General features: G+C 35.0%; 1 protein-coding gene across 1 annotated transcript in view; it reads left to right on the forward strand.

Moving 5' to 3' along the window:
* The window catches only part of AUH (AU RNA binding methylglutaconyl-CoA hydratase), a 56,565-nt gene extending 44,074 nt beyond the window's left edge, over positions 1-12,491 (forward strand). The window contains exons 4-7 of the mRNA XM_056514564.1: positions 7,109-7,296; positions 8,570-8,620; positions 10,360-10,407; positions 11,300-12,491. Coding sequence (XP_056370539.1) covers positions 7,109-7,296; positions 8,570-8,620; positions 10,360-10,407; positions 11,300-11,377 — 365 coding nt within the window. The 3' untranslated portion in view covers positions 11,378-12,491. The remainder of the gene's footprint in view (positions 1-7,108; positions 7,297-8,569; positions 8,621-10,359; positions 10,408-11,299) is intronic.
* Positions 12,492-13,557: the final 1,066 nt, after the last annotated feature.

Genomic DNA, 13,557 nt, shown 5'->3' on the forward strand with positions numbered 1-13,557 from the left:
GGAACTGGCTTTAAACTGAAATGTTGATGCTAATGTATCTTGTGTTCCAATTTATGGAAGAGTTTCCTTTTTGCATTGCATATTGCTATTTTAATGCATGCCAGTATTGAAGGATTTGGCCAGTTTTTTGGTAGAATCTCTGTTTTCAAAGCCCCCAAGTTGTTGTAGACATTATGTTATAGACTAAGTACTAGGTGAGCTACAGTGTAGCTGTAGTGTGTACGTCCTCTGCTGGGAGGACATTTTACTTAGTACAAAAAATGTGCTTCATATGTACAAATTCATTTTTGCATATATTTATCAGGAGAGAGAGTGCTCTGCCTTTCTGGGATTTGATAGCTGAACCAGGTGAGATTGTGTCCTCCTGCTGTCTCATTGACTTTTCCGTTTTCCTGTTGTATTAGCCACCAATTCTCCTTTCTTTAGTGCTGCTCAAGTCACACAATTTCAGGGATGAATAATTTCAGGCATAAATTCTTAAACCCATTCTGGAAGACTTGAAAGCAGATTAATTTGATAGTAGTCAGAATGGGAGAAAGAATAGGGTTAAGGAATAGGAATTGGTTTGGGACGTTTAGCAGATTTCTTTGCTGTATGGAAGAATAAATTGGAAGATTTCTGTAAGGAGAGCATTGAAGTGAGGTAAACATTCAAGTCACTTGCTTTTGAGCAGTGAAGACTTCAGATTTATTAGTCTGTTTTTTGCTTTGCTTGTTGTTTATTCATTTTAGTACAGTTTCATCCACTGAAAACTATAGTAATTGACCTAATTTCAGACAGTGATCTCATTAAAATATAAGTTAAAATAGGATACTACCATGGTAATTAATTTTTCACTTGCCCTAGGTAGTAACAAATTTTCTCTCATGTCTGTTTTTTTCTTGTCTCGATTTTCACATCAAATGAAGTTTAGCTGTCATAGTCAATTGAAAAGTGTACAAATGTGGACTAGTAAAATTATTTGTTTAAAATACAAGTTAAATAAAAGTTCTTACTTAATAGTACGCATAAATCCCACATGACTTATGAAGTATGATCATACAGTGCGGCACTGGTCTAAACCTCCTACCTGTTGTTACAGCTGAGTAATGACTTCATAAATGTGTGGGTGTAATTTTGAAACTGAAAAATGCCTTCTTGTGGGCTATTAATATCTATCTGCAGAAAGAAGACTTATGTTTTAATGTGTATCTACTTCTGAATTTCGTTTAAGGTGACTTACTTCATCCTCAAATAAAATACAAAGCTCCTATGTGGAGTAACCAGAATGCACATGGTCTTACTGATTATCTCTGTGTGCTCATGCTTGTTGCACTTTTGTACACTTAGGTAAAAAACAAGTTAGTAAGTAGATGAACAGTGGCATTTCTGTTTGTTTGTTTGTTTATTTGTTTGTTTCTCAAATAATTTCAGTTTAAAACTAAATAAGACATATTGTCAGTGTGTGCATTCGCAATACTGGGTGTCACAAGTCCTGGGAGTCCACAGGGAGTAACACAGATCTGTGCTTCTCAAATGGTGTTGTCTGATAGTGAAGTTGTTTGTACCATGTTTGTGAGTGAAATGTCCAGTGAGCTCCTTATGCCAGGTGCAGAATCCCTTTTAAAGTTGAGTCCATTTTATAAACTTTGGGTTCCAGATGCATTTCTTTGGTTCCATCCATTTCACGTACGCAGCCATCTGCTAGGAAACTATCTGCTATTTTCTCAATCTACAAGACAATTACTTATTTTGAAAATAAATTAGTTTTTCTAAATTACATGACCATTTCATCTTTCAGTACAAAAGCTGTAATTATTTAACTGCTAGTGAATTCTTAAAGTATATTTACACTTCCTCTCATGCATCTTAAGCATTCGTATATCTTCAAGCCAAGTACTGCATTCTTCTGATTCAAGCTGTCATCTTCAAGCCACCCACGCATGGTGGTTTGGTGTAGGCATTTTTCAGATAGGTTTTTAAATAAACCAATCCACAGATGGACATGAATAGAACGGATTGTGAAAGTTAAGGACTGATTTGCAAGTAAAGTGGGCTGTTATGGAGATGGGGTTTGCCACAGCCAGACTGGCGTAGATAGAAAGTTGTCCTGCCTCGTGGACCTCAGCTAGGGGGATTGTGTCTGGCGTGCCTGTGGGGCTTGCTTTGGATTTCTGTGAGCCCATTGGGCAAGCTGCTATGAAATTCTGCTCAAAACTCTTCTTTTCGCAGTCATGGGAGCAGCCTCTGAGTCAGCCTCAGGCCACTTTCTCAGTCTTTCCTCAGATATGCAGTCTTTTTCCAAACAATGACTTACATGGCCGTATATAAGAGTGGTCTTACCTACAGCCAGTTCTTTGCCATCTCAGTGCTTTTTTTCCTCTACAGAAATAGGGTATTGTTTCTTTTCTTCGCCATCACTTTTCACTCTGTCATCCTTTTACATCTTTATGGGTGTCTTTCCCTGTCTAAGCTGGTTTTGGTTGTTAGTTGGTTCTCTGGTTTGTGCTGGGGAAAAACTCTTGTTTTCTTCTGAGACAAAATTGGGGATGCCTGAGCCAATAAAGATTTATACCTGAATTTAAGTTAACTAAAACATATACAACTTCTCAGGATCAAGACGTATCTTGGAAATAATCTGTTGGAAAATTGGTGTTACATATTATCTAGGTACAGTGTTTAGACCTTTGGCATGTTTCATATTTTGAAAATTGCTTAACTTAGCAGCAGATGGCAGGTACTTTAAAAGTGGAAGCTATGTTTATTATAGAGACTTTAAAATTAGGATATAACATGAGTAAAAATGTTATACTAAAATAATAATTTTATCCATATTAGGTTTTTTATGGACTTACATTGTTGAGGATTCGTTATTATAAAAAGCAGCTTTCTGCATTCCATATTTTTATGAGTTTCAATGAAAGAGTGAAAAATCTATTTAAGAGTTTTCTACAAAAGAATCAAAAGGATACATTTTACTGCTACTTAGAAGGTTTGTAGATGACTGGCTTTGGTTTCGCCACTGATTATTAATAAAATGTAAGATGTGCACAGCACTCTTTGAAAGAAGAAAACTAGAAACTTGTCAGCTAAATCAATCTGCTGTGAATCAAACAAAGGATGGGGATGGGATGGGATGGGATGGGATGGGATGGGATGGGATGGGATGGGATGGGATGGGATGGGATGGGATGGGATGGGATGGGATGGGATGGGATGGGATGGGATGGGATGGGATGGGATGGGATGGGATGGGATGGGATGGGATGGGATGGGATGGGATGGGATGGGATGGGATGGGATGGGATGGGATGGGATTGGATAGGATAGGATAGGATAGGATAGGATAGGATAGGATAGGATAGGATAGGATAGGATAGGATAGGATAGGATAGGATAGGATAGGATAGGATAGGATAGGATAGGATAGGATAGGATAGGATAGGATAGGATAGGATAGGATAGGATAGGATTGGATAGGATAGGATAGGATAGGATAGGATAGGATAGGATAGGATAGGATAGGATAGGATAGGATAGGATAGGATAGGATAGGATAGGATAGGATAGGATAGGATAGGATAGGATAGGATAGGATAGGATAGGATAGGATAGGATAGGATAGGATAGGATAGGATAGGATAGGATAGGATAGGATAGGATAGGATAGGATAGGATAGGATAGGATAGGATAGGATAGGATAGGATAGGATAGCTGAGTTTTACTTGATTTAATAAACACTATTATTACTGAATTAAATTTTGGATATTTTTGTCAGAACACAATTTTTTCCAATGTGTTTTGACAGTGCCATCAGCTGTGAGAAACTACTGACTGTAGATATTCTTTGCCAAAATGATGAATCTATTTCCAGTAAGCTAGTTGCTTCATCTTGTTGGATATACTCTTGGGCATTTATCACGTAATTCCCTTAATTCAAACCAGTTGTGTACATATTTTGTAATTGATGAATTACTCACAGTAAATAAATATTCATGCAAAATCAACTATTTGTTAAATTTAAAAAAATACTGTTTAACAGTTTTTGTACCAGAAATTAGCAGTCTTCTTTTTACTGTGTCTTTTCACAGTAAACAAACTTTAAATATGAATTAGTGTATCTAAAAATGCTATTTACAGTTATTACAACATTGCCTTGATACCATTTCAGGTAAGAACACATTTACATTGCAACTGTATGTTAATAAATACTTTTATCAGCACAGTGAGTAATACCAGATCACTAGTCCTTGAAATAACATATCATTAGATTTGTGGAGATGAAACAACTATTCTCCCATCAAATTCTGCACTACATTTAGATGAAATGCCTTGGTTGAGTAACGTCTTTGAAGAATGGGTGTTACTTCCCTTAGCTCTGATTATAGTTGGCAGACATTATGTGTTCTTTGTGTATTACCAAAACAGAACATCTATCTGTGGTGTACTCAGTCTTTTCTTCATAAATGGATGCAACTTCAGTGTGTTGGATGTATTTTAGTGTGTTGTTTTCATTTGATTAATTTGGTCTTACAGCTTTTGTGTGTGTAAGTTTCTTACCCCTACTACTGAATATATATGATTGATGCAGTGAACTGTTGGCTTCTGTTCTGTAAATATTTATCAAAAAGTATGCTCCTCTGCTTAATGGCTTTTCAGTGTAGGAGGCAGCCAAACAACTGCTTTTTTTTTTGCTCTTTAATCATTATTGTGTAAGACACTGGCAAGAACAATTTTTTTTTTTTAATCTATAAACACTATTTCATGCTTCAACATATCTATTGTTTGGTCAAAGTTATGAAATATTGTTGCTCAATGAAACTTTGTTTTCAGCATTTCCTGGTAAAGCAGTAATAGAAGAGATAAAACAGTAAAGGAAGGGGGCAGATAATTAAGTACAAAAGAATACTTAGGAATATGTGCAAGAAAGAAGCAGAAGATGCAGAGTCAGTAAATTCAGCCTCATATGGTTTCAGGTCTTATGATTTGGACAAATAGTTTTCTTTAATCAGAAGCCAAACTGGATGCTTTTCTAGATTCCATGGCTGCAGTGAAAAGAATAATTTGTGACTAAAATATTCGTAAGGGGAATAAGGTAGATATTTGCTATGTTCCAATTTGTGCTTAAAATGTGTGTAAGAATAGATGTTGATTAGTTTGACAGCTTATTTGGGTAAAAAATTAAAAGATGTTCAATATTTGAATAAAAAACCCAATAAATGTTTGGTGGAGGTGGTGATGGTGGTGGTACAGCTCAGTATCAGAAACAGTGAGTTTCTTGAAAACACAGCTCACATTTTTCTGGCATGTAGGTCTGGTATAAATTTGATAGATGCAGCTTTAGTCATTCTCCATGAATGTCACCAGTGAGGGAAGCCAAGGCTGAAGGGAAGGATTATGCTTCAGGGTTTATAGTGTTTTTTGGGATCCAGTATGGGGTTACTATAGAGCATGTGCATCCCTTGTGCTGGTAGCAAAATTTTACCCCTAGCACTATCACTGGCTTAGTTTTAGAAATTAGCAGTATTAGCAGAATTTATTGAATTGCTGTTACCTTTGACTATTAGGAAAGACTTGCTAAAATCCTCTCAAGCACTGCAGGATCATAGAGAAAGTCATATTATTTGTATTTACTAATGCTTTTGTTCTACAAATTTTATTTCAATTGTTATAATAATTTTTTTTCTTTCCCATAGTTTTTGCCTAGAAAATGTATCTCAGTTTTTGTTATAGGCATCATCTTCTAATATTCTAGAAAGGCATAAAGCAGAAATCCTCCAAACCGTCTATAATTTTATATTATATAAGATGTTCAAAGGAAGATCTGTTTTTATAGACAGAAATATAGTGGTACTGAAGCTTGTGGTTCACAAAAAATAGTAGTTGAAAGCTGAATCATTAAATCACAAAAACTTTTAGTTTATTTCCAGACAGTTTATTTATCTCAGAATGTATTGAAAGTATTTTCAGGAAACATCAGTAAGAGAGCTGAATGTCTGCTGGCTTATTCCACGTTATGTAGTAGAAATTAATATATTTTTCAGTTGAACATGCATTTGCACAGTGTTATACCACCTTGCTTTGAACAACTCCTATAAATATTCCTCTTGCTTATATACATATATTTACATTTGAATATATTTGCATGCTCTTGCAGAAATAACTATATGGAAAGAAATTTTTGCTTACCAACTGTTTGTATAAATTGAGTATTTGTTTCAGATGCATTTTAAAATGTTAGACCTTGTGATTTTCAAAACCCTTTCTCCTGGATAAAGGCCATTTCCACTGTTTCAATTCTTAAACATGTGCTTCAGTGATTTGAATCCACATCTTCCATTTTGATACAATTATTTCCACATTCTCATTGTTTTTTAGTTCTCAAAAGTTAATTGTTAGTCCAGCTAAGCAATCTTCATGTCTGGTTAATGTAGTTACCACTTATTGACCTTCTGAAAATGCTGATAGTCTAAGAAGGTTTTAATGTGCTAAGAACAGCTAACTGTTATAAAGTCAGGTGCCTTTCTTCGCTGATCTGCACCTGTCATTGTTCTTCTCTAGTTTTTGTAATCACACTTTGAGATTGCAACAACAATACGGGCGTAAGATGAGGCAAAACTATGGCTTCTTAGAGACTTTGTCTAGTAGCAGTTTTAGTTTAGTTTACATGTAAATATTGTCCCTAAGGTGCACATTTTAGAATGGACTTGCTAAGTCTTGTTTAGTATGGTTGTTTGGAAGTCTGATTTATATCATAAAAATATTTAGTGTTAAAAAGAAACAGAGGGTTTGGCTGTGTTAATTGCTGTCAAGTAGTTTTTGTTCAGCTTTTGGCTGATATGAGTAAGGTGACTTGTCTGTAATACAACAGAATTTCTATTAATAGTACCTCTTTTGGTTATTTACATGTCTTTCTAAGAAACAGAGTAATTGATTTCAGCTTAGATGTAATCTGAAAAATTGAAGAAGGTGCTTAATAATGCCTTTGTAGTAATTTAATTTCTGTTTGTTTTTGTAAATGTTCATGAAATTTGAAATGAAAATACTTAAAATGAACAAGGCATCTACATTTGCGGTATAGATACATCAGAAACTAATGGTTGCATTTTCTCTTTTTACAAACTCTAGGGGGGACACAAAGATTACCTCGCACAATTGGAGTGTCGTTGGCAAAAGAACTAATCTTCTCTGCACGCATTGTAGATGGCGAGGAAGCAAAATCAATAGGATTGATTAGCCATGTAGTAGAACAGAATGAAGCAGGGGATGCTGCATACAGAAGAGCATTAGCTCTGGCAAGAGAATTCTTACCTCAGGTATAACAAATTATTTTGATCTTGGTTTTTAATTTTTACTAAATAATAAGACTGAAAAAGAAACAGCTTTGTTAAAGATAACTGTCACAAAATTATGTATCAAAAAGCTGTGCTAGTTATGCCACAAGTGATAAGAAGTTTTCTTTCTTGTGTTGAATGGTGTTACTTGGAAACTATTTCATAGTGAAGAAAAAACCTCTGTCAGTCCTCATCTTGCCATGATGTGATCTGTCTTCATGTGTTCTGGCTTTCAACTTCTAAAAAGAACGAAAATATTATACAGCTTTTATTTTTCAGTATAGCAATTATTTTAATAGATTACTCTGTTGCTGTTGAACTCAGAAGAGTGGTAAAAGGTTCTAGGTAGAAAATTCGTAGGAGGCGGAAAAAGAAATAATTAGTGAACCACTTTATTGGATCACAAGTGTAAAAGCTAAATTTTTTCATTGGAAATACAAAATGTTATAGCTTTGGTATGGCTTTTAATGGTGGTTATTTGTGTCTTGAAAAGTTTGATAGAAATAAAAAAATTAAAAGTACAGTAGAAAATTTAACATACAGTGGTTCTGGAAAGTTGATTGATGGTTACAACTTCTTATTAAAGCTGCCTCATAAGCATATGGCTTTTCCCAGATCAGCAGGCCTGAACATCCAGAAGCTGATGCTAATGGATAGGCACAGGACTGAGATGATTCCCAAGGGCATCTTGCAGTTCTGAAGGACATTGAAGGCAAATGTGGGAATCCCTCTGCTCACTGGGGATCTATCTCAATAGCTCATGAGAGAGTATCATCACTTGACCAGAGCAGGCTTTGTAATAGCATACTGTAGGTTTAAGCTTGCATCAATTAATCTTATTTCATGATTACATATTTTCACATGTCTCCATTGTGTGATTGTAGGGACATAGTACTGACCTTGCAAAGACCTGTTATGATATATCTGATCCTTGTTTTGAAGGAAATTGATAAAGCTTGACAAATGTGGACACATTTAACACCTTTGAGCGTAAACCAAACACAAAAATTAGGTTCTTTTGAAAATAGTATACTTTTACTTTTTCTGAATATTCAAACTACCAGTTTAGAAGCAAATGTCTACTATAATGAAAAAATCTAGGATATATGATTTATATATTATAAATGTAATGAAAGTCCAAAGTCTAGATGGTCTTAATAAAAGAATATTGATGACTCTTCAGAGTTACAAATCAGACTCTTCTGTTACAAATCTTGCAGATTTTGATGTAAATAAACTTTTCCTCTCATTTTAGGGACCAGTAGCAATGAGAGTTGCAAAACTGGCTATCAATCAGGGAATGGAGGTAAGGATCTGTAGTGTCCATGAGAGCAGGCTGGAAGTCAGGTTGGCAACAGTTGTAATGTGGTGAAATTCTTTTTCAAGAAGTGTTTTTATTTTCTCATTGTGCAGTCTTTCGAAGTCTATTTGGTCAAAACTTTCTTAAGAATGAAATGCAATTTTTTTCTATCTCAGACTCCTGAGATGCTGATTTCTGTAGCAAGGCTTAGTAACCTCAAGAATAGTGAGCTCTGCTAATTATTAATAGTAGAAAGTAAACATCAACTACTATGAACAAATTGTGTTTCATATCTCAGGTGGGAAAAGTGATCAAAGTCATACTCTGTCAAGTCTGTCAAGCTTGCAGTTTAGTAACTAGTAAAGTTAAAGGCTGAAGGGCATGGTTTTTTATTTTTAACAGCTTAATAGCAGTTAGTGTTAAAATTATACCTAGAGCTTGCTTTCATGCTTGATTCTTGTTACCACTCCATTGCCACACTATTGAGCTGGCTCTAAAGCTCATTTAAAATCCCATCTGGACATGTGTTTTACTTTAGGTGTATATATCCTAATGCTGAGTTCAGCTGGCCTGTTCATATTTAAAGTTAGGCTCTATACAGGAACACCTTTTAGCTCAGTCTGGTGCAAGGGAAAGAGGATCATGCCACGTGCAGCATCTGAATTCAAGAAGATGAATTTGTCCTTTTTTCTTTAAAACCATAAAAGCAACCAGTGAGTTGAGCAAGGTGTAACATCAGTAAGCAGTGACCTGAGAACCAAACTCAGAAGCTATTGCACAAAGAGTATGTTAGGTTTCCACAGCAAGTAATAGTGAAATTTGAGATTTATTTCAATACCCAAGGTTCAAAATGGTACAAGTTATCTGACTACCAGATATAGTGGATTGAAAGGTCAAAATGATGATCTTTATAGAACTAGGGATGATAGGGTTAGATGGACTCAGAATAATCATCTCTAGTTCAGTCCTGAGGCCCAAGACAAGATCTGCTGTATCAAAATCTATCAAACCAAGTGGTCATCCAAACTACTGTTACAAAACAACCCGGACAGATTTCATGGCTTCCTTTGATAACTTATTCTATAACTTACCTCCCCTTGAAAACTGCTTGTAGTGCATAGCCATAGTCCTTCCAGTGGTCAAGTGGACAGCTAGTAAATTCTGCAGGATCTGGTGCTTATGAGACATGGAGAAATAATGAGGCCAAAATTCAGCCTTTTCAAGTGTTCAGGAGAGCTCGCAAAGAAAGTAAATATATTAAAAATAGATGATGATGATGGTGCAGGACAGACATGGGCCTCTCTATTTTTCTATTTTAAATCCTTTTGAACTTGCATCTGTGTTTATTTTTGGCAGGCTGTCTTGTTCTTATATGACATTTTGAAGATACATGGTTTCAAAAAAAATACACCAATGCATCTTTTCCCCTGTAGTAAATGAAATTATTATAAATATGCAGGTAGCTGATGGTTTTTACCTAACCAGATGAATCGTAGTAAAGAGCAGATATTTTTTAAGTTATTGCATGCTAGTTGTATTGCCAAATCAGGAGTCTGTTACAGAAATACTAACCACTCTTACCACATGTCAGTGTAGCATTTCTATATTAAAGTTGTGTATAAGAGCTTTGCGGAAGTATTCTAGTATGCAGCATATAAAACCACAAAATTTATATTAGGTGTGAGGAAATAATATATATTAAATTTTTAAAAATATTTTAAAATTCATTGTATTCTTTTCCTCAGGTCGACTTAGTAACAGGTTTAGCAATTGAAGAAGCTTGTTACGCTCAGGTATGTAAATATGATTACATGAAAAAAACCACAGAAAACAGGCTTTTTTGATGCCTGTTATGAAACATGCAGAAATTCCACTACAAATTGCTCTGTAATTTCTTCTGCAAACTTTTTGGCATTTTATTTCAACTCCCATCTATTTGGTCTGATATGGTAAGGAATTTTAGGGAGGAGGTATGGGTCAGGATAATAACACATCTATACCAGTCCTTTTAGTGTGAAAATAGTGAAGCAGTTCAGCCATACACCTAGCCAGTCATACACTACCATGCCAGTCCAAGGACAGCCTTGCTTTTGCTTTGTTTTGGTTTAACATAAAATAATACAAAGGACATCTTACTAACATGTGCCACTAATGGCATATGTGCTAACCAATAAAAATTTGAGACAAACCTCTTTGACAGTTAAACATGGGAATGATGTGTTTGAGATTATATGTTCTTGGACTTTGAGACAAGTTTTTACGATGGGAATAGAAGCATCAGCATTATATGCTTATTTAAGATGTAATCAGATTAATAACCTTCTTTTCCATCCCAAAAACCCAAAATTAACCCAACCAAAAAAACGCTAATAAACCCAAACCCAGCTTTCCCCTCTCCCCCCACAAAAAAAACCCTGAACCACACCAAAAAAAATTGAACAAACCATAAACCCTAGAGACTTTTTAAAACTCGTCTGATTGGAGAAACCCAAATTGTCAGCCTTTTGTCGTGTCCTTGAAGTGTCTGATACATTCCTATATCTTCCTAGATAGTTTTATTTTTTCTGTTGTATTATAATTTTTCTGATGCATCTTGGATGCATTGAAGAACTGAGATTTGTATGAACTATTTTTCTTACTATTGTTTTTGGCGTCAATAATGAATTGTTACTCTGCTCATTGCAGACTATCCCAACAAAAGATAGAATTGAAGGCCTACTTGCATTTAAGGAGAAGAGACCTCCTCGCTACAAGGGAGAATAAAAGAATCTGATGCCTTTAAAATACAGGGGGATAAAAGTACTTCTATGAGGACCATTAAGGTGCACTTTGCATCCGCACCTGGAATATCACAATCACCAAAGTAACAGCAAATCATACAGATGTTACAACATTTTGAATGTGTTCATACTTGTACGAAATCAAGATAGAAATGTGTGTCAGCTCATGCTCATTACAGTTTCTGATGGTTGATCTGTGTGTTGGCAAAGTTACAGGTTCATGCAGCATTTTTAAAATTTCACGTGTAGGAAACATGCCATTCCACAATTGAAAAAACTCTGTAATTCTTTACATAGACAAAATGTAACTGTGATGTTAAGCATAAGTCTGCTGTATCATTTTATCAAAACAAAAGCAACTACTGAACACCAAAAATAAGAAATTGTACCAAATATGCATTTAAATTATTCTGTATATCAGTAAAAATCATATTTGAGTATTCTATCAGAATATGTATATTATTAATAAAGGTAAGGGAAATGAAAAGGATGATCATTTAGAAAACGTTATGCTTTGTTTATCTTACTTACTCTATCCTAAGCAAAATGAAATTCACTTTAGCACTTAATGGTGTCCTTTTGATAAAGTTGTTGCCATTATATTCATTTAATTGTATTAAATGAAGACATTTTCGAGGCCAGCCTTTAATTATACATTCATGTCTGTTAAACCTGTCTTTGTCTTGCATTTTTCCAACATTTCATCTGATCAGCACTGTAATGCAACTTTATTTCACTTTCCCAGTTATTTTAAATTTTTGATGATTGTATTAAAGATGGTTGTGTGGGGATATGACCAATGTGCTGTAATAGAACCTAGAATTATCTTAATCTCCAGAATATTCTTTTTGCAAGTTTTATGAATGTATATTTATATACAACACGGATGATGTTGAAAGGTTCTTTATTTTGTGGTGGCCTCAGAGTTTTTTTCATACCTTGCAAGAGAAATGCAGTAGGTTTCGAGGTAAGGAAACTTGTGATTCATACTGTATATTTGCGGTGGACGCAGCATATACGGCAAATGTCTGGAAATAACCTCGTAGAAAGTATTTTTGTTAATTTGACTGGAAAATAAACATGGCTTAGCAGTCCAAGGCTGTCTTTTTATATTAAAAAGAAATTTATTCTCTCTGGGTTACCACTGGCTCATGAAACTTGTGCATGCTTTGCTTTTTCTGCAACATTAGGTATGGTCACTGTCCATATGTATGATGATAAAGCAGCTCATCAACATGAAATGACAAGAACTCATTTAAATTCATATTTAGACATATCATTACATGTAAATTGATTATAACTGGTAGAGCTCACACTTTGTTGACTGGTAAACTTGCTGAGTCGGTCATTTCTTGCACAATAATTTGCAAATAAAGTACTGGTACTTGTTTTGATAGTTATATAAAGCCTAGAGAGTCATTTTCTCATGTTTTTGAAATGCTAACATGTCATTTTCATTTTTACTGACTACAAAATAATTATGTTAATAGGAAAAAAATATTAAGGGTATGCTGATGGGTTTCTGTTGCATAACTTTGCTATGCAGTCTGGTTCTTGAGCTGCCTCTGTTTCTACCAGGCACTGATTAAATAGCTTCTGCGGATGTCTATTTGAAAACGTCTAATAACTTTAAATACTGTGGCATATGACTGTGTAGATTCATGCCTTTAACTAGTAGTTTTGATCTCAGAAAAAAAATTTTGCTGTAACAGTGGTCTCTGCATTCATTTTCTCAGAAGATAGTGTCATATCACAGCAATTTGAGTTCCTTCTTTGAAGTCAACAGTTTGAATGTTATTACAAAGTGAGTATTAGTAGGACAGTTTTTAAAGGTACTTTGGAATGATGTTGAAGTAGTTCTGGAGGAGCAATATTTTAGCAAAAGATGTGTTAATCACTTACTGCCTCATTTATTAAGTGACGTGTTATGATGGCTGTAGTGCTGATTAATAATAGTAGTATTAGAACTCTGCTTCCATGAGAGGGTTGGTTCTTTGTAACAAAAATTCTCACATAAAGGCTGACTTTTCCTTATGAAAGGTATGGTCTGGCAAATCCTCCTTCAAGCTTAGGCTCAACCCTTTCAGTTCCTGGTAAAGCCATGCTTTTTTCCACAATACCTCATGGATGAATGAGCCCTGGTCTCTGCTGGTTTTCTGAAAG

Source organism: Oenanthe melanoleuca, chromosome Z (assembly GCF_029582105.1).
Source record: "Oenanthe melanoleuca isolate GR-GAL-2019-014 chromosome Z, OMel1.0, whole genome shotgun sequence".
NCBI classification, from domain to species: domain Eukaryota; kingdom Metazoa; phylum Chordata; class Aves; order Passeriformes; family Muscicapidae; genus Oenanthe; species Oenanthe melanoleuca.